The sequence below is a fragment of the Octodon degus genome, unplaced genomic scaffold (genome assembly GCF_000260255.1).
Source record: "Octodon degus isolate 3935 unplaced genomic scaffold, OctDeg1.0 scaffold00093, whole genome shotgun sequence".
Classification (NCBI taxonomy): Eukaryota; Metazoa; Chordata; class Mammalia; order Rodentia; family Octodontidae; genus Octodon; species Octodon degus.
In genome coordinates this window covers 6,539,337-6,560,068 of record NW_004524669.1, presented here as the reverse complement: position 1 = coordinate 6,560,068, position 20,732 = coordinate 6,539,337, and the positions used below count along the sequence as shown (strand labels likewise).

General features: G+C 50.5%; 1 protein-coding gene across 2 annotated transcripts; it reads left to right on the top strand.

Annotated features, from left to right (window-relative positions):
- The first annotated feature begins 13,418 nt into the window (after positions 1 to 13,418).
- Smug1 (single-strand-selective monofunctional uracil-DNA glycosylase 1) lies at positions 13,419 to 19,801 on the top strand. Of its 2 annotated transcripts, XM_023722789.1 has the most exons (4): positions 13,419 to 13,504; positions 17,331 to 17,631; positions 18,609 to 18,728; positions 19,062 to 19,801. In XM_023722789.1, the coding sequence occupies exons 2-4, from the start codon at positions 17,341 to 17,343 to the stop codon at positions 19,134 to 19,136; spliced, it is 486 nt and encodes a 161-aa protein (XP_023578557.1). In that variant the 5' UTR covers positions 13,419 to 13,504; positions 17,331 to 17,340; the 3' UTR covers positions 19,137 to 19,801. The 2 variants fall into 2 exon arrangements, with proteins under 2 accessions (XP_023578557.1, XP_004637978.1); XM_004637921.3 differs by having other exon boundaries at positions 18,609 to 19,801.
- Positions 19,802 to 20,732: the final 931 nt, after the last annotated feature.

The following is a 20,732-nucleotide window of genomic DNA, read 5'->3' as shown; positions in this document are numbered from 1 at the left end:
TTCTTCTTCTTCTTCTTCTTCTTCTTCTTCTTCTTCTTCTTCTTCTTCTTCTTCTTCTTCTTCTTCTTCTTCTTCTTCTTCTTCTTCTTCTTCTTCTTTTTGGCAGAACAGGGGATTGCACTCAGATCCTTGCGTTTGCCAGTCAAGCGCTTATCCTACTGAGCCATCTCCCTGGCCCCTACCTTCCTCTTCTTAACACATATTTTGAGACAGGGTTTCACTACGTCATTCCAGCTGGCCTTGAACTCACTATGGAGCCCAGGCTGGCCTCACCTTGCAGGCATCCTCCCACCTCAGCCTCCTGAATGCTGGGCTTACAGGCTGCACACCATGCCCGGAAACCTGCCTGTTTCTTGTCTGCCTTCAATGCTGGGAGGCTCTGGAGTTGGGGAAGAGCAGGGCTTTGGAGCTGAGCCCATGTTGCAGAAGCGAATGCCATTTTTGCCTATGTGCTCACGCTCCGAAAAGGTGGCCTGAGTGTCCTGCCTTCAGGACGCTGCAAACTTTGGATATGGAGGGCCAGTGAGATAGCCCAGCAGGCTAAGTGCCTGCTTAGGCAAGAGCAGGGACTAGGGTTTGATCCCTGGCACACATGCCAGGTGGCACATGCCTATAATCCCAGCGCTGGGGGGGGGGGATTGAAAACAGAGTCTGAGCTGCATAGCGAGAACCTGTACCAAGTGCATTAAAAATTTTTTTTTCTAAGTACATTTTTTAAAAATCCAAATACATAATTTAAAAAGAAAAGCTTTGGGATATGGGATATGTGAGAGGATCTCAGGCCCAGCATAGGAGTTCTATCCTCTCCCCTCTGCCCAGTCTTGCTTGTTCCTGCAGAAAGGGTGATGTGCCCATTTCCAAGATGGAAAATCGAGGCAGGAATGATGGGAAGGCCCAGGCCAGGCCCTCTGCCTGAAGGCTGAGTCTGGAGCCAAGGCCCCTTCCCTTCGTCTGCTTCCACCTTGCCCTCCTCCTACAGGAGACTCTTCTCTCTTCTTCTCCTGACCCACGTCTCTTCATTCTTCTTCCTCAGCACCATCTCCCATCTCCTCTGCTCCTCCACCTTCCTCTTCATTTATCCATTCATCTATTTATTTACCTATCTATTCATTGAGTTAGGCCAAAGGATTGTTTAGAAAACCAGGAACGGTGCACCCTGTGCTCTTGTATCTCCCAAGCCTTCTCTCAGCCGTCGCCCCACCTTCCAGCTTCTTGGTCTTTCTTCCTGGCCTGCCCTTGGCTGGGGCTTCTGTTCTGTGGGCCCAGAAGGGCCAAGAAAGTGATGAAGAAGTCTGGTTCAGGTAAGAAATGTGTAGCTCTTTGTGTGTCCTGAGGGTGAGAGGAACAGGACACCCCTGATTCCTGCCCTGGGAGGACCTGTGTCTGCAGAGAGAGGCCAGCTGTGTGGTAAGTGCTGCTCCCACGCTTAAGTGTGGTATAGGGGTGAGGAAGAACACAGAGGAGGAGGAGGAGGAGGAGGAGGAGGTGGAGGAGGAGGAGGAGACTAGGGCACAGCTCAGTGGCTGAGGCTTTCCTGGCCTCATGCCCTGGGTTTCATCCTCAGCACTGCAAATAAGCAAACTCGCGCACACACAACACAGGAGGCATTCATTGAAATGGGTTTTGAGAATTGAGCTGGAGTTTACCAGGTTCCTAAGAGGGTGGGCGAAAAGCAGTGTGGTCAGAGTGACCACAAAGGGCAAAGAATGCTGTTCAGAAGGGGCAAGAATTTTGGGAATGAACAGGAGCGCTGTAGGGCTGGAGCCCGGGGGGCTTGTGGGAGACTAAGCTGCCAATTGGGAAGTGAGCAGGACACCTCATAGCTGACAATCCCATGGTGGCCAAGGGCAGGGCAGGAGCTGGGAGTGCGGAGGAGAGTCCTGCCTCATGTGCTCCCTACTGGCTGGCTCCCCTTCTCTGAGAAACTTACAGAGCTGGTTCTGGTTCTCAGCGGTCCATTCCAAACATGGGAAGAATGAGTAAGAAACAGAGACATAGAGCTGTAATCCCAGCACTCTGGAAGGCTGAGGCAGGAGGATTGTAAATTCAAGTCCAGCCTGGCAACTTATTGACTGAGGCTTTGTCTCAGAAAAATCTATCTATCTATCATCTATCTATCTATCTATCTATCTATCTATCTATCTATCTATCTATCTATCTATCTATCTCTACCATCTATCTATCTATCTATCTATCTATCTATCTATCTATCTATCTATCTATCTATCTATCATCTATCTATCATCTATCTATCACCTATCTATCGCCTATCATCTGTCACCTATCATCTATTTATCACCTATCTACCATCTCCGTATCACCCATCTATCCTCCTCTGTCTCTCTCTGGGGCTGTCGCTCAGTACGACGAAGGCCCTGCATTCAGCGCTCAATGCTGCACAGAATCAACGAGAGCGAGGGTGACACACGCTGTGCCATTTCTTTAGGTTGTCCTCAGCACCAAGAGCTGCAGTAAGGTCACTCTGCAGGCTTCATGGAACAGGTCTAATAGGGAGCTAAATGAAGGGTGGGGAAGACTGGAACCCCATGGAGACAGAGAAGGTCAAAGGCAAAACTTGAAATTTGCCTGAGACTGCATGACTGGCTGATCTTGGGGCTGGAGGCTGGTTTGAAAGTAGGAGGGGGTACTGCCTGGTGGGGCAGGAGTGATTGGGCTGTGAGGAGGGCATGGGAGACCACAGGGCAACAGCATGATCCTCATCCCTGCCACCTTCCCGCCCAAGAGCTCCAAGGCTCTGGGGACAGACTGAGCTACAGGGGGTGAAATCACAGGGACTGGGTATGTAGGAAGAACTGGAAACCAGAACATGCAAATGAGATGCAAATATCATGTTAATCAGCCACACCCCACACACCCACCGCCTGAGGTTGGTTTTGTCTGGGGTCAGCTATGCATGACAGTGGAGGGTTCTGTGCCCTTTGCCTTGTTTCACAGGGTGCTCCTGCTGGCTTAGTGGTGCCTGGGTAGACCCTGGGCCCAGTTTGGAGCTGCCTTAGCTTCTGCTGGCTCAGGAGCTCCCCGGACTCGGCTCTGACCCTGCTGCTCACTCCAGAAGGGCTGGCTATGCCTGAAGTGGGGAGACCAGAGGGCAGGAGAGGCTGAGAACAGATTTTTCAGGAAAATGGGTAAATTTGGATCCTGAGCACAGGGCACCCCAGAGACCCCGACAGACATATTCGCAGAGACCTTGAGTGACAGAGGCAGGGTATAGGACTTTTCTCCAGGGTCAGCTCGGCCTGAGGTGCCTTCCAGGCCTGCCAGCTTCCTCTCTCTGTCGGCCTGTCCCTGGCCGCTGGTCCCTTTGTCTGTCTAGCTCTTTGTTTGTTTGTCTCTTTGTTTGCCTGTCTCCCTCCTAGTTCCCTTTCTTTCTACTCTGCTGTCTGTCTGTTGGTCCCGACCTTACTGTGTGTCACTGCCCTCTCTGTCCATCTCTCCGTGGAGGGAAACTGCAGCTGGGGTCCTGGGCCTTGGGGGCTCTGGCCTCCTGTGCTCTCTCAAAGGGTTCTCGCCTTTCCTCCTTCTCACTTTGGCTCTGTTTCCTCCTTTTGGGGATGGCTCCTCTTTCTGCCTGTTCTCTTGTTTATAAAACTCAGGCGTGTGAGCAGGTGCTTGCATTTATGATTGCTTGGCCTGGTAGCAGGGTTTAATGCATTCAAGGCACAATAGTGCTCTTCACCTTCTAGGGACAAAGCAAGAAGAAAATAATGACTGCAGCATGAAGCCCAGTGGTCAGACATTCAGAGGGACTTCCCCAAAGAGAGGTGTGGGAAATATTAGAGGAGGTCAACTAGAAGTGTCTAAACAGCCACCTTCCTAATCCCCATGGCATGAGGGGGAGCTACGTGCCCTTCCTCAATCCACACTAAGGAAAGCTCTTTAGGTGTTGTGAGTTAGGAAGGACAGGAACCAGGAAGCTAGGGAAGAGACCCTGCAATCCATCATCTGTCCTAGCTCTCACCTGGACAGCAGTTCAGGTGGCTGGGGAAAGGGCCTGGAAATGGGTGTGGAGGAAGTCTCCCCACCTCCACTCAGGTCCCCACCATCTTCCAGAGCCCAGGACCACTCCGCCCCACCCCCGCCCATCCGTGAGAGATGGCTGCCGGGGACGGGGTGATGTATGTAATGCAGATAAAATGTCAGCAATTCTAAATGGGTCCGGAGATGCAGCTTGGGGGGGGGGGCGGAGCAGGGGGGAGAGGAAGGGAAATGAGATGTGGGTCCTCACCGGACCGCCAGAGAGGCAGATACCCCTCCCCCAGCGAAGGCCAGAGGAGGGGTGGACCCAGGAGGCAGGAGCCCAAATGAGATTTTGAAGAGGGAGCTGGAAGGTGGGGGTGGAGGGGAGGAGAAGCAGGCGGGGGCAGTGGGGCCGGAGCTGCTGATGTATAGCGGTTTCATAACTTCCTCAGTATTAAAGGCAGGTTCATGGGGAGGGCAGCGCCATTAATCACCGGGCTGAATGGGGCCGGGATCTGCTGAGAGGCGCGCTTGCTGTCTGCTGCGCCTGCCCGGCTCGGGGCGGGAGGGGGCGAGCCGGGATGCCCCTCCTGAACGAAGGGGTAAGACCCCAGGATGCCACGCTGGGTGTCGGGCAAGTGGGTCCCTGACTGTAGGGAGGGTGGGGGCTGGGCACACTGTGGGAAGAAAGAGGGCCAGGAGGGTTGTGACAGGGGCTGGAGGGGAAGCAGGGGGTGGGGGATGATGGGGAGCAGAGGCTGAGGGGACCCTGGGGAAGAAAACTGGGGAGGGAGGACTGTGCCTTTGAACATGAAATTGATCACATGTAAATATAATGCAAATGACATGCAAACGAGCACGATTCTCTGGGTCCACTGCTCAGGCATTCTCCTTGGATTGAGAATTGGGGCCAATTTGCATCCCGCTCTATGCCCGGTACTTTGGTGCTCCATTATGAATATTGAGAGAGAGAGAAGGCCGGGCCTCCCTTGTTAGAGGGTGGGGCAGCCGGGGTGGAGCTGGGAAAGGGTGAGGCCACGCCTGCCCTGCGACGGTGACATCAGGAACTCTGACACGCCTGAGTGACAGTGAGAAGGGGGACTCGGGGCTCTGAGCCTCACTTGTTGGGGTTAGGAGGGAAAATGCTCAGCACGAAGGCAGACAAATGGACAGACAGCGGGGTCCCCACTGCTCCTCTGACAGAGCCTGTGCGATGAGATTAGAACGCCACCTGCGTCCTGCTCCTGTGAGGTAGCCACTGTCCCTTCTCTTCCAGGGAAGATGGACTGTGGCTGAGAGTCAGAGAGGCAGTGCTTCCTAGGGTCACACTGCTGTCCACTGCTGGACCTCAACTTCACATTGCCTTGAGAGTTCTGTGCTCCTTCAATCTGCCCTACGCATGCTCATGATGAGATTTTTTAAAAAATAGCAGTATTCCTATCTTCTTCTGCTCCCTTCAGCTCCCTGTCACCAAGCTGTGTCCTCATGCTGCCCAGGTATTTACGGAGCCCCCAACAGGGACAAGGAGAGGGCCGTGCTGAGGAGAGGGAAGCCTGAATGCTGACTTCCAGAACACATTGTCTAGCAGCCATACACAATTTAATTTTTATTTTTTTATATATATTTGGTACAGGATCTTACTATGCAGCTTGGATTCAGACTCTTAGTGATCCTCCAGTTTTCAGCCTCCCCAGCTCTGGGATAGCAGGCATGCACCAGCATTTCCAGACTTGGTGGCCAGCTCAGCGCGCCCTGGGGCAGAGCCAGTGCAGCCTGTGGTGCCGGAGGAATGGAGGATCGAACCCCAGGCTATGTGCTTGCCTGAGTAGGTACTTAGTCTGCTTAGCTATCTCACTGGCCCCATAGACATTTAAAAAAAATTATTTTGCTCTTTGTTTATAATTTGGGTCTCTCATATGAGAAACCATGTGATATTTAAGTTTGTGTATCTGCTTTATCTCACAAAACATTATAGTCTCAAGGAGCATCCATTTTCCCATACCTAACAGTTGGTGACAGCTGTCATCAAGGAGGTGGGGGGAGGGCCAGGGAGATGGCTCAGTAGAATAAGCGTTTGCCTGACAAGCGCAAGGGCCTGAGTTCAATCCCGGTTCCGCAAAAAAAAAAAAAAAAAAAAAAAAAAGGAGGTGGGGGGACCAGTGACTTCTTTTTTCCTGTACTGGGTACTGTTAGGGCAGTGGTCTACTGCTGAGCCACACTCCCAGCTTTTTTTTTTTTTTTTTTGTGGTACTGGGGATTGAACTCAGGACCTTGCACTTGCCGGGCAAGTGCTTATTCTACTGAGCTGTCCCCCCAGGCCCCCACTCCCAGCTTTTGAAAAATTTTATTCTTTCTTTACATTTTGAGATAGGGCCTTGTTAAATTGCCCAGCTTGACCTCAAATTAACTTTCTTCTCCCCTTCCCTCTCCTCCCCTCCTCTTCCCTTCTCTTTTCTGTTTTTTGAGACTATGTAGCCCAGGCGGGTGCCAAATTCACAGCAAATTCCTACTCCTGCCTCAGCTTCCAGGGGGCTAGGATTGTAGGTGTTTGCTCCAGCTCCCTGCTGACCTTGAACTTTTTTTTTTTTTTTTTTAATAAATGTAGGGTAGGGTCTACAGGGTCTACAGGGTCTCACTATGTAGATCAGAATTCTAGTGATTCTCCTGTTTTCAGCTTCCCTAGTTCTGGGATTACAGGTGTGCGCCACCACACCCAGTCTCCGCTGTCTCAGCATGCCCCCGGGGGTGGGGCCGACACAGCATGCTAGGGATCAAACCCCAGCTGCTGTGCTCTGCCGAAGCGGGCTTTTTAGTCCACTGAGCTATCTGGCCGGCCCTTGAACTTTTTTTTAACCTTGTATTCATGTATTTGGTACAGGGTCTCACTATGCACCTCAGACTCATAGAGATCCTCCTGTCTCAGCCTCCCTAGTGCTGGGATTACAGGCATGCACCACCATGCCCAGTTTTGATTTCACATTGTGCCCAAGGTTCTGGGGCCTGCACGACATGTGGTACAGGGATCAAATCCCAGACCTTGTGTTTGCCAGGCAAGCACTTAGCCCACTGAGCTATCTCCCCAGCCCATGGCCTTGAACTTGTGATCCATCTTACCTCAGCCTATTGAGTGGTTGCAATTACAGGTATATATCACCATTCCCACCTAGGAGGTGGCATTTGACTTGGGCCTGGGAGACTGGGTAGAATGTATTCAGTGGCAGAGGAATGGGAAGCATGTTCTAGGCCAGGGACAATATGAGCCACTGTACAAAGGCAGAAGAAGATGCGAAAGCCACGCCTCCATGTGTTAGTGTTGGGGTGTGGAGATGAGAGGGCAGTTGAGGGAGATGGTAATGGGGGGCTCAGAACCTGAGATCCAGGACAGGGATGCTACCTAAGGGCTGGCTGGGAATAAGCAATAGCTCAGTCACTCAGTGAACTTAGCAGACGTTTATCGTACAGCAGACTGAGCAGGGCTTCGGGTAGCTCAGCGTGCAACGATGGAGGGACGTGGTTTCCAGCAGGCTGAGTTAGCAGCAAGTTCCAGTGAATAAACTGGGGATAGAAGAGTGGTTTCCTGGGAGTGTGAATGAAGATTCAGTGCAAGATTCTACATGAAGTACCGTGCGCTGTATGGTGTAGAAGGTAAGCTCAGAAGTCAGTGATGGCTGCCGCTTCACCGGCGCTGTGCTGCAGGTGTAGAGTGGAGAGCAGAGGCAGGAGGGTGACCACCAGTGCTCTACAAGTCTGGGAGAGGTAGAGGGGGCTGCAAGAGCAGGGTTGAGAGTAGGCACCTGACAGGACACAGGCAGGCAGGGAAGGTGTGATCTGGGGGCTCCCCAGGGTGGCATCAGGGCTCAAAAGACCCCTTGTTGGTTGGTTCGGGTCTCTGTCCTATGGCTGGTCCCTTGGGACTGCAGGCAGGGCCAGGCCCAGGGGAGGCTGGGTGCTAGGGTTTCTGAGTTCTCTTCCCACTAGGCTTCTTGGCCTGCCTCACAGACTCTTCTTCCTACTTGCTGAATTCCGCTCAGCTTGTGGGAGATGCTCTTCACACCCTACCAAAATCTAACTTCCATCCTTCTTGGTGCAGGAACAGTCCAACCCCCTCGCTGTCTGTCTGATGTCTGTGTGGTCCCCTCAGGATAATATAATTGTTCTGGACAACTCTAACACCACTCAGACAGATTGTCCGGCCTCCTGGCCCCGACATCTCCCACCACTGCATCAAGCCAAATTACTCAGCCTCCCCCCCCAGCCTGGGGCTCCGGCGAAATCCGATTAGCAAGGAGAGAGCTGTGCTCAGCTGACAGTTCCTCCGATAATTGCTTCCCAAGTAAGTGACGCAAATCAGCCCATCCAGCCTGTCCTTGCTCCTCTCCTGGGGACACAGGTGTCCAACCCCAGGAGAGGGAGTTGAAGAGACTTGGAAGCGGTCGCCTGATTCCAGTAAAGTGGGCATCAGTCCATGAAGTTGGGCTGTGCTGCACTGGGGCTGAGGTAGGGGTTGGGGGAAGAGGTTGAGCCAGAGATCCCACTGGGTCTGCGTTCCGGTCTTCTCATGCCATGGAGAAGGATCTCACGTACCCATTTCTCTGTCAGGTAGAAGAAGGCAGGCATCTGGAAGATACAGACAGGGAGCTCGATGAACAGTGTAGGCAGACAATGGGTGAATTTGTAGCCTAGCTCCTTGGGTTTTCCAGTTCTGGGAGGAGGTGGGCAAGACCTGCACAGTCTGCAGACAGCTCCCCCCACACGGGGATTGGTGGGGGACACGGAGGGCTATGTTCCATGCACTGAGACAGGCTGTCATCTATGTGTCTGCAGGCTTTCAGAGTCTGACCAAACCTTGAGGCTGTGGAGCCCGTGCTCGGGACATGCTCTTGGGACATAGTGCCCTGGCTTGCCTCATACAGGGAGGACCCTTCTTCCCTTCTCCATAGCAGGGCTCTTCTAAGGGCCTGTTAGTGAAACTCTCCCGTAATGCCTTTCTTCCGCCTGTGCGCGCGCGCGTGTGTATACGTAGCGCTTTGGACTGAACCGAGAGCTCTGTGTATTCGCACTCTGAGCCAGGTGCAGTGGCAATCCTAGCACTCTGAGCACAAGTCTGAGTTCAGCCTTGGCAACCCAGCAAGGCTCTATCTCAAAATAAAAAAGACAAAAGTCCAGGATGGTAGTTTAGTGTAGAGGTTCTAATCACCAGTACTGCAAAAACAAAACAACAGAAAGAACACACACTAAGCTGGGCATGGTGGTACATGCCTATAATCCCAGTACTTAGGAGGCTGAGGCAGGAGGATCACTGTGAATTCAAGGTCAGCTATGGCCACAGAGTAAGGGCGAGGCCAGCCTGAAGCACATAGTGGGAAAAGAAAAAAAAATTGCTATGCCACTGAACTGCACCTTCTTTGTCCTGTCTCCTGCTGCCCTTGGGCACATGAAAGGTTTTTTTTTTTTTTTTTTTTGTGGTACTGGGGATCAAACTCAGGACTGCTTATGCAGTTGAACTATTTCCCTGGCCTAGAAAAGGTATTTTCCTTGCAACCCTAAACTTCTACTCTCACCCTAACCCACGCCAGTCTGTCTTTGTTGAACTCTCAAGGCATAAGTCGCTCAGACTTGTCCTCTGCGTCTGTGTGTCAGATATGGCTCTATAGGCTGAGTGTTCAGCCCAGCATCTGCCTGAGACCCTCGCTGTGGTCATCACAGCAATAACTGACCTTCATGGAGTGTGGATTCCCAGCTGGGCATTGTGTCAAACACCTCACATACTTAGGTCATTATCATAGAAGACATAGACTGCAAAGTTTTTCTCACTTTACAGCTCAAATCACTGAGGCACACAAAGATTAAGTGATTTGCCTAAGGCCACCACTAGTAAGTGATAGAGCTGAAATGCAAATCCAGGCAGCCTCATTTCTACAGTTTACACTTTCTCCTCCAATTTATATTCATTCGTCCTCAGTCTCTCTCTTCCAGTACTAGGGATTGAAGCCAGATCCTTTGTACTGAGTTACATTACACACACACACACACACACACACACACACACGCACACTTAAAAAAAAATTTAAGACAGAGTTTCACTCAGTTGCTGGCCTGGAACTCGCAATCCTTCTGGCTTAGCCTCCAAGAATGTGGGGATTACAGGTGTGTGCCACCGCCCCCAGCTCTCACTGTTTTACCATTTTTTGGGTGGACTGAGAGGGTCTAGTGTGGCAGAATTGGGTCTACAGCCTATTCCTTAGGGTTCTCCAGGGACCTGACCAGGTGACACTTGGAACCTAGGAGGAGAAAATATAGCTTTACTTTCTCCAATACCGTCTTTGTTTTCTGCAGCTGGAGGCCCTGTGGCTACATGGTCTTTCCTGCTGCAAAAGCGTGGAAGCAGGGAAAGGGCTGAACGAGCAGCTTAGCAGTGAGCCGGGAGTCAGAGCTAGGAGCTCCGGAGGCCGATAGATGGCGCTCATGGCCCAACACAGCCCCAATAGCACAAGGAAACCCATGGAAAAATGAGTGAGCCGGTTAACCCCTTCCCCACTGGGCTCAGGCCTGAGATACAGGCTGGTGGGCATCCGACACCCCCGCTTCAGCCCAGGTGAACCAACTCTCTAGCTTCTTACCCAAGCCATAGCCTGGACCTGCTTCTGCTCCTATTCCCAAGGTCCTGTCCATAAACCACTATTTCTAGCCCCTTGAGAACTTCTCAGAGGGCCAGGAGACTAAGAAATGGGTAAGGCCTCACCTAAGCCTATGGCTCACCTCTCAGGCCCTATCTCTTGAGAGTCTGTTTCTCAGCATCGTCTTCCCTGAGAGACAAATACGTCAAGAGAAGCAGAATGGGCTAGAAACAGAAAGGGCCCAAGACTCCTATAGAGCTAGCAGTAGCAAATCACTGTGGGATGCCCAAGCCTCAGTTTCTCTTTTTATCTGGAGCTTGCTGGGGTGGATGGGCTTATAGGGACAGAAAGAGTTATCTGATTCTCAAAGGCGTGGGGGTCTTGGCAGATTTGCTTGCCTGTCCCTCATTTTACTTATTTTTGTCCTGCTGGAGGTAGACTTGGGGTGTAGAGGGGCTGCCAAGGTGATAAACTGGGAGTGTTGGGCAAGCAATTGGCAAAGGGTTTGGATTAGTAAAAAGGTTGAGATCTTAGTAAAAAAAATTTGAGATAGAATCTTGCGTGTAGCTCAGATTTTCAATTCATAATTTTTTCGCCTCAGAAAAGTGCTGAGATCACAGGTAAATTCCACCGTGCCTGGCGAAATAGGAAGAGTCTTTAAAAATGAGATGATACCCCAGTAAAGTCCTTTCTCTTTGTTTTTGTTTAGAGACATACATGCTAAGAATCATGGACAGAGAGGAGATAGAAGAGTTAGTTCTAAAAAATCATTTTTATTTTAGTCATATTAGAGAAAGAAGCAGACATACACTGCGGGAGATAGAGGCACAAATATATGGCGAGAAAAAATATAGAAGAGATGAGGTAAACTAAAATAGATGGGGAGAGACAAAGACACAGAAAGGAGGAGAATCTGGTACAAATTAAAGCTCAGGAAATAATGGGCTTCATGAGGTAGATGATTCATTCAGTTTCTGAAGTCTTGCAAGGGTGGGAAGGGTTTCTCACCTTGGTGTCAGAAGGGTCACTGCTCAAGGCTCCCTGAAGCTCCTGCTGCATCTACTAAGTTTGTCTGTTAATAGGAGAACAGAGGAGGCTTGAGAAAGAGTAGCATCTTTGTTCTCTCTTCTCTCTGCTCTTAGGTTTAGTAGTATCCTTCTCTACCACATATGGGGATACCCCTTGCCTTGTTGAGAGTCCCGGCTGTGCTCCGGCTGTGTGCAGCGGTGGGAGTGGGAGGGACCCAGAAGACAACTAGCTTAGGGGATTTCTACTCTATTGAAAATCCTGTAGTCAGAAGACAGAAAAAGATCCAGAGGACAAGAACAGCCTAGGAAGTGAAGTTTTATGTGTTGGTTCTTGGATAGGGGTGAGTGGGCTATTAGGTGCAGTCACTGGATTACTACTGATCAGAGAAGGCTTCTTGGGAAGAATATTTGAGAGAGGATTTAGAAGAGTGGGGGAGATATGATAGCTCATTTTAAAAAATCTTATTTATTTATTTATTTGGTACAGGGTCTTGCTACACAGTTCAGACTTGGGATTACAAGTGTGCACCACTGTGCCCAGTTTTGATGGCTGATGCAGCATGCACAGGGGTCCAGGGCCAGCCCGGCACGTAGTACCAGGGATCGAGCCTGGGTCCTTGCACTTGCCAGGCAGGCGCTTAGACCACTGAGCTATCTCCCCAGCACCGTGATAGTTAATTTTAAGTGCCCACTTAGGTGCATTAAAGGCCACCCAGATACTGTGGTTGTTTTTTGCCTCTAGGTGTGTCTGTGAAGGTGTCTCCAAAAGAAACTAGTATTTGAATTGGTAGACTGAGTCAGGGTTACCCAATCGCTTCAGTGCCCAATAGAACAACAAAGTATAGCATAGGTAAATTCTCTTTATGCTGGGACATCTATTTTCTCCTATCCTTTGACTTCTTTGGAGATCTGTCTAAAGGTCTTGGTTCTCAGGCCTTCAAGCTCTGGGCCTCATTAAGCTTCCCTGCAATCCATTTTCATTTATTTATTTTTTGTTGATACAGGGTTTCGCTACCCAGTTCAGACTGGTAGTGATCCTCCTGTCTCAGCCTCCCTAGTGCTGGGATTACAGGCGTGTGCCATCATGCCTGGTTTGCAATTCACTTTCAGTCTCAGACTGCATTATGGGTTTTCCTGATTCTGTAGCTTCCAAACAGTAGATCAGCAGATCACAGGACTTTGGTCCTCATAATCCTGTGGGCAAGTCACATGATAAATCTCTCATGGAGGAAGATAAATAGATATTCAATTGGTTCTGTTTCTCTAAAGAACTCTGACTAATATTGGCTATGAGGCTGGGCAGATAGCAAGGCAGAAGAGGGAGAAAAATCAAAACAGTGAAGCTGTGAAGGGCTTGGACAGCAAGGGGTGGTGCTCACTGCTCGAGTTGCTAGGAGATGCCAGAAACACCTTCGCTGAAGTTCTGCTTGCAGTAATGGACCCTAAGGGGTTGCAAAGGCATATAGTCTCTTGTACCTGGGCTAGCCAGGCAGGTGGAGATGGATTTTAGCCCTTGTCAGGCGTGTGAGAGATTTGGGATGGTTGGACCTTCTTGACAGTTGGGAATAAACTTTGGGATTAGGTTCTCTCATTTCTCAAGACTTTTAGATTTAGCTGTTTTTCGGTCTCCTGAGTGCGGGTATAACACTCTTGCGTCACCACCCCAACTAGATTTAGTGCTGATGGTAAGAATAAACTACAACTCCCAGAGCCACTTGGGGGTGCTCATCTGCGCATTTTCCGGGGATTTGGGCGTATCCGGCGGAAGTGGTAGCGGCTACACCAATCTCCTTCCCAAAATTCTGTGGACTACGACTCCCACTGTGCTTCACGCCTGGCGTAGGGAAAAGGAACTGGAAACTGGATGGGGAGCTAGACCAGGTGAGGGAGCGGGAAGCCGGGAATGGAGGGCGCTGGGGCCAGCGGGGGGCTGCCAGGGCGCTTGGGGCCGAGCCGAGAGCGTGGTCAGAGGGCCAGTGTTGTGGGGCCCTCGAGGTAGCCCCAGGGCAGGGCGAGGCGAGCCCTGGATGCCGGGCGGCGTGTGCATTGAAGGAAGCCTTCCCGTCGCGCGGAGCCCGCGTGCGCGGGCGGAATTTTGCAGGGTGCTTGGCCTCGGCCCCTCGGGCTCAGAGGAAGGGCGGAAGAATCGTTTTGAGCCTATGCTCCGTTTTTGATTTTGTTGAAGGATTTGCTTATTCTCCATGTGAGTGCCTCGGGTGCCTCCAAGGGACAGGGGAGTGGACAGTATATTCGGTCTGTAATAAACTTCGACTGGCAATGTCAGAAAAGTTTGGTGTCAAATTCTAGTTTTGTTCCGCTTCCACTGCCTGTGCATCCGATCAAATCTGACCTCCAGTTTCCCAGGGCATCTAATTTTTTCAAGCTTCTGGCTCGTGGCGAATTTTAAGCACAACTTCCTAGACCCTCCCTTGGTCACCTGTAGTGTTGTTCTGGTTATCAAAGCTCAGGGTCTATTGAATTACAGTTATTTGCTCATCTGGCCTCTCACGGTAGTAGAAGTATGAGCTATACATATATTTTTTGATTTTTAATTTCTTCCCCACGAAGAGAGTGCCACAGTGCTTATCACATAAAAGACTCAAGGGCTGGTGAGATGGCTCAGTGGTCTAAAGCACCTACTTGGAACAGGCTTGGCAAGGCACAGGGACCACGGTTCAATCCCCCAGCACCACATGCCAGTCAGCCCCGCCCCCAGGTGGGCTGAGCTGGCCACACACACACACACACACACACACACAAATTTAAAAAAAGACTCAAATAGTGAAAGAATAAATAAAACAAGCTAACAGTTGGTGGTGGGTTGATGGCATATGGGATTTTTCGAGTAGAGAGTTAACATGTAAGCGAATCTTCCTGAGCATGGTGGTATAACCTGGTAATCCTAGCGGAGGTAGCAGAGTTACAATTTGGTAAGACACCATTCAGAACAATACAATCTTTGTAGAGATGAACCAGGGCTAGAGTTTAAATCAGTTGGCTTTTAGTTTGTGGTTCTTGCTATCCAGATCAGGCTTTGGAACTCTGGCATAGTGAAAATAAGGTCTTGTCGCTTTTCTGCACCCCTATTCTTGCCCAAAGATTTTTGTTTCTTTGCTTGTGTTTTTGGGTTTTTTGATACAAGGTCTTGCTACATAGCCCAGGTTGGCCCTGAACTCACTGTGTAGCCAGGTTGGTCTCATATTCACCTGATCTCCTGCCTCAGCCTCCTGAATGCTGGGATCACAGGCAAGTACCACCATGCCTGCCATGTTGCCTTTTCTAGCTCAGGTCTCTAAATGCAAAGAGTAGTAGACCCATTGTACAGCAGAACAGGGGGAGATGCTTGAGTTCACCACACCTTCCTTTTTAGTTTTTGTATAAACTCATTTGGTCTTGGGTACCTACCTGGACAGATCAATTAAAGATGTCAGAGATTAGAAGGACTTCCTAAGTGAAGCTTTTTTTTTAGGTACTGGGGATTGAACTCAGGACCTTGCGCTTGCCAGGCAAGTGCTTATTCTAGTGATCTATCTCCCCAGCCCTAAACTTGTTTTTTTTTTCCTTCCTTTTACTTCTTGTAGTGTACAGTGATAGATAGGGTCCTGCCTAACACCCAAAACTATTGTATCAGTGTTTTTTTTTAATTACTGGGGAGCAAACTCAGGGGTATGTTCTACCTCAGCTCTAGCTCAAATATATATATATATATATATATATATATATTTTTTTTTTTTTTTTTTTAAAAGATAGTCATGTGGATTTGCCCAGGGTGTCTTGACCTTATGATCTTCTTGCCTCAGGCCCTTACCTAGCTGGGATTACAGGCCCGGGCCCTTGACATCTGACTGTTGTGTCAATCTAGGCACAACTACCTCATTTGGGGCAAGCAGTCACTCTTGACTTGGCCTGAGGCTGAGAAGAACAGTGGTCCCTGCCCTATGTGAGGCCAAGAAGTGATAAAACACAGAGTCCAGCAAGTCTTGGAAAGCAAGCAGCTGAGCCTTTAGTGAACTCAGGATGTAGACATGGCGAGGAGTCCCTTGGGGGTGGGAGTGTAGTTCAGTGATAGAACATGGCTCATAGCTTTGGCTTTGAGCCCCAGCACTGAAAAGAGAATGATTCCTTGGTGGACAGTACTTGCGTTTAAGATTTACTGATAAAGTATGGGTGGCTAGACCTGAGTTGGTGTTTGTGGAGTATCTAACAAAAGCTAAAACCTGGGAGTTATGGATGGAAACTGAATTGAGCTTGGCCCCTGATCTGCCCTAGTTGGGGAGGGCAAGGTACCAATTCATGATGAAGCCACTAACCATGGTGACATGCAGTGGCTCTCAGCATTCAGTAGCCATCATAATCACCATGTTTAAAATAGAGATATCCAGGCCTCCCAGCTAATCTTGGGGGGGGGTTGGGAATGGGTAGCAAATACTGCAGTCGTCTCAGGAGGGAGAGCTTTAACAGAAGCAGTTGTGCTGCATTGTAAAGGAAGGATATGATCTGAATGTATAGAGATGTAGGCGAGCCACTGTCCTGTTGACTAGATGTTTACTGGGTGATGGCCTTTGTCTTAAGAAGTAGATTTTGTTGGGTTTGTAGAAATAGCACGTGCACAGTTGTGGCACTTGAGGCAAGCTGGGCATTTTGAGAGCATCAAGTTGGAACTCGGTTTACTTGGGAGGGCTGGGAAGGGATTGCAGTTTATTACAAGGCTTGCTGTCAGGTCTCTCTTCCTCTCTTCTCTCCTCTTCTTTCCTTCCTCCCCTCACTTATGCATATCACCTCCTTCCATCCTTATATCAGTATTATGTAATAGGAATTATTCTTATTTGGGTGAAGAGACCTGAGGCTCTGGCCATGGTTGCATAGCCTGCAAAAGTCTCTTCTGGGTCAGGTAATCCTGCTTACCACTGAGGATTCTTCAATGTGGGGAAGAAGTTGGGTTGAGGCTGGGGGCAGCGGAAGCTGTAGAATTATTAGGGTGGCTGACCAGACCATCGAGGGCAAGACTGTGTGGGTGCTTAAGAGCATCACCTTGAGTCAGATAGTGCAGGTTCAAATCGCAGCTTCGGTATTTGCTAACTGCCCGCCCCTGGGCAAGTTGCTTGATTTTGCTAAGCCTCAGTCTCCTCACTTCGAACATGGGAGCAGTAACACCCATCTCATGGGGTTGTTAGGAAGATCAATGAAGTGTGCCTAGTGTAGAGCAATTGCGTACCACCTGGAATCTCTTGTAATTAGCCCTCTCAGGTCTCTGGGCTTTGGCTGTGCACCTGCATCTCATTCGTCAGCTCAGTGGTTTCCAGGACACAGCCCATCCTGGTTGGATCTGATCCGTTAGGAATGAGCTGTAGAAAGGATGCCAGCAGCAAGTGCACACTGAAAACCTAGTGTGTGCTCATTTCCCAGGACAATCTGGAAACTCACGACTCAGCCCTGACAGAGAGGAGTTTGGAGTGGAGGGTGGTTGGTTGGCTTTGACTTAGTCTCACCAGGTGGATGTGAAGAAGAAGAATTCTAGAAGTGGGTTGGGGGCTTCACTTCTTAGAACTGAGTTTGAGCTTAGTACTACCTGGCGGACAGCAGTTGGTGGATGACTAGCATGGTCTCCTAGGGTCTCCCACAAAATGGTAGTAGAGGCCCTGGCCAGCATGAATCCCTCCCACTTTGGGCTAAGTGCTGGTGGGGCCTCTGTCTTCCTCTTTTCCAGGTGATGGGGCATGGCTGTGCCTCAAGCTTTTCCAGTGGGGGCCCTTCCTGAGCCTGAAGGTACTCTGGTGGAAGCCCAGCCCTGCGCTCGAAACTTGGCTGAGGGCTTCCTAGAGGAAGAGCTTCGGCTCAACATGGAGCTGAGCCAGCTGCAGTTTTCAGAGCCTGTGGGCCTCATCTACAATCCTGTGGAGTATGCGTGGGAGCCACATCGAAGCTACGTGACTCGTTACTGCCAGGGTCCCAAGGAAGTGCTTTTCCTAGGCATGAACCCAGGACCTTTTGGCATGGCCCAGACTGGGGTAAAGGGCCTGGCTTCCCCCGGTGGGTGGAGTGGGAGGCATCTGGGAGGGTGCTAGGCTGGGGAGGAGGAATATGTGCATGACTGTGGACATGTGTACCCCTTCCCCAGCCCCTCCTGATACACCCTGGCTCCTGTGGTCTCAGACACTCTGGGCCTTTCTGCCTGTTGTTAACCAAGCACATTAATGGTAGTTTTGTTTCCCTTCTGAGCTCTGTGCTAATTGCCTCTGAGAGCTCTTCCTTCCGCCATCCCCCATCTTTTTCTTACCTTGTCAGATCTCCCGTGTCCCTGGAGTATTGCTGGGGTCGGGAAAGAGACTAGGGCTGTTGGGTCCTCAGGAAAGATTGGTTGGCAGGGAGATATTTGGGGCATTCTGGCAATCTGGGTTCTGTTTATCAGCTGGAGAGGTTCCAAGCAGAGCCAGGCCCCAAGGCCTGCTTGCTGTCCTTTTGGAGCTCAGGATGAGTGACTGCCCCTCTTGGGGTTGCTTGGCAGGTGGGGGAGGGGAAGATGCCTCAGGGCAGGAGGCTCAATCGCTTTTATTGACCCCAACTGGGTGATGAAAGGTGATCAATGATGATCGATGGAAATGACAACCTGAGGCTTGGGGCTGGGAGGGCACCTAGAGAGTGGTGGTCAGCCCTATCTTCACACTTCCTTTAATCCTGGCTGTCAGTCTATCTCAGGCCATGGTTCCCATTACTAACCATCATGGCCTGTGTAGGGCCAGATGACCCAGTATACTCCCTGTACTTGGTCCTAAAACATGAGGGTGGAGGCAAACAAATAGATTCTTCTGGACCACAGAGCACAATGAAGAAGCTAAAGAAATATGGAGAAGTCCAAACCACAGGCCCAGGAGTCTGTCTCAGACTTTTGTGTATGGTGAGGGTGGGGCAGCTCACCTTTCACCCTCATGGCACGGGGACAGTTGGCCCAGAGTTCAAGTGTCAGGTCCTGTCTCTTTCCCCACAGGTGCCCTTTGGGGAAGTAAGTGCAGTCCGAGACTGGCTGGGCGTTGGGGGACCTGTGCTGACCCCTGCCCAAGAGCACCCAAAGCGACCAGTGCTGGGACTGGAGTGCCCACAGTCGGAGGTGAGCGGTGCCCGATTCTGGGGCTTTTTCCAGAACCTCTGTGGACAGCCAGAGGTCTTCTTCCGTCACTGCTTTGTCCACAATCTTTGTCCTCTGCTCTTCCTGGCACCCAGCGGACGAAACCTCACCCCTGCTGAGCTGCCTGCTAAGCAGCGAGAACAGCTTCTGGGGATCTGTGATGCAGCCCTCTGCCGGCAGGTGCAGCTGCTGGGGGTGCGGCTAGTGGTGGGAGTGGGGCGACTGGCAGAGCAGCGAGCGCGACGGGCTCTGGCTGGTCTGACGCCAGAGGTCCAGGTGGAGGGGCTTTTGCATCCCTCTCCCCGAAACCCACAGGCCAACAAGGGCTGGGAGGCAGTGGCCAAAGAAAGACTTAGTGAGTTGGGGCTTCTGCCTCTGCTGACAAAGTGAAAGCTGCGGACTTGGTATAGCACACATTCGAGAGCCCCAGGTCACCCTTGCAGGAGCGGATGACTGCACATCTCCTGCAGTGGACCAGCGGGATCTTCCTGGGCTCTCTGATGCCAGCAGGCATGTTCTTTGTTGATGCATCCTTTGCCCTGACCCAAGGCAGTGTCTGATTGCCTGGGTGAGTAGTGACACTGCTTCCATTGGCCCCGCTGCTCCCTGCAGCTTCTTTGAGCACTGGCCCTTTCCTGTCATGGGGTCTGACTCCACAGAGAATCAGCACAGGTGGGCTTTTTGCAGGCTGCTCTACCTCATTATGTCCTTGCAAGTGTCTGTGCAGCTGAGAATGTCCTCATGGACACTTCTGAGGTCACGTTTCCTGTTTCAGAGCAGAGTTTTTTATTTTACATTTTTATTGGCCTTTATTAAGTGCACATATTAATGGGGTTCAGTGTGCACTTCTCCAGCCTTCTTACACAGCCTCCTCCCTTTACTGTCTTCCTGACCAGAGGCTAACTCTCTGGGATTCCTGCTCATCCTTGTGCCAGCTGACCCTTCTCACAAGGACCAGGGCAGAGCATGGGACATGAGGTTAATAATGAACTTCCTGTAGGAGGCGGAAGCTGTAACAAAATTCAGTGTGGTAGAGTAGGAAAAGTCAGAAGACTTGAATTTTCTTTTTTTCTTTTTTTTTGGTGGAAACGGAGATTGAACTCAGGCCCTTGCGCTTCCAGGCAAGCGCTTATTCTACAGAGCCATCTCCCCAGCCCCCAAGAGTTGAATTTTCAACATAGCTTTGGGACTATTGTGGACTTGATTGTACTTTTTGTATTTTATTTTTCTTTTTATGAGGTTTTTTTGGGTTTTTTGTATTGGGGATTGAACTCAGACCTCATGCTTGCCAGGCAGGCACTTAATGCTGCTGAGCTATCTCCATGGCCCGTGAACTCTTTTAAGGTTTCTCTCTCTCTCTCTCTCTCTCTCTCTCTCTCTCTCTCTCTCTCTCTTAATGTAGGATCTTGCTACATAGCTCAGACTCTAGTGATCCTCCTAATTTCTGCCTCTCTAGTGCTGGGATTACAGGCCTGTGCCACCATGCCCAGACTCCATTTTTGGCTCAGCACGCCTGGGGTGAGGGGGGTGGCAGTGTGGCATGTAGTGCCAGGGATCAAACCCTGGCCCCTGCACTTACCTAAGCAAGTGCTTAGTCCGTTGAGCTACACTGCCTGGCCCATGAACGAAATGATTAGTCTCTCTGTCACAGCATCTTTGTCTATAAAATGGGGATGCCTCTTTCATGTGGTTCTTGTGGGGATGAACTGAGTTCACACTTTCAAGGCCTTGCAAAGGCCCAGCACAAGGTGCTCACTACATACTCTTGCTTTCCGGCCTCTGGGATGAGAGCCACTGCACTACAAAGGAAGCCCCTCTTCACTCTGGAGACTGCTGGGGGAGTTTCAGGTGTGTCTGGGTGAGATGGACCAATAACAATGAAAAACTCAGCCTGTGATTTTTCAGCCTAAGCATTAAAGTTCCTAAACTCTCTTGTGTCAGTGCTTTTTTCCCACTTCCTGAATATCATGGATGGGACATAGCTTT

Bases quoted from the DNA above. Each gene is read 5' to 3' on its own strand.
- Smug1 (XM_004637921.3), top strand. From the start codon at position 17,341: ATGGCTGTGCCTCAAGCTTTTCCAGTGGGGGCCCTTCCTGAGCCTGAA. The intron at 17,632-18,608 runs GTAAAGGGCCTG...CTTTCCCCACAG, and splicing joins TTGGCATGGCCCAGACTGGG to GTGCCCTTTGGGGAAGTAAG.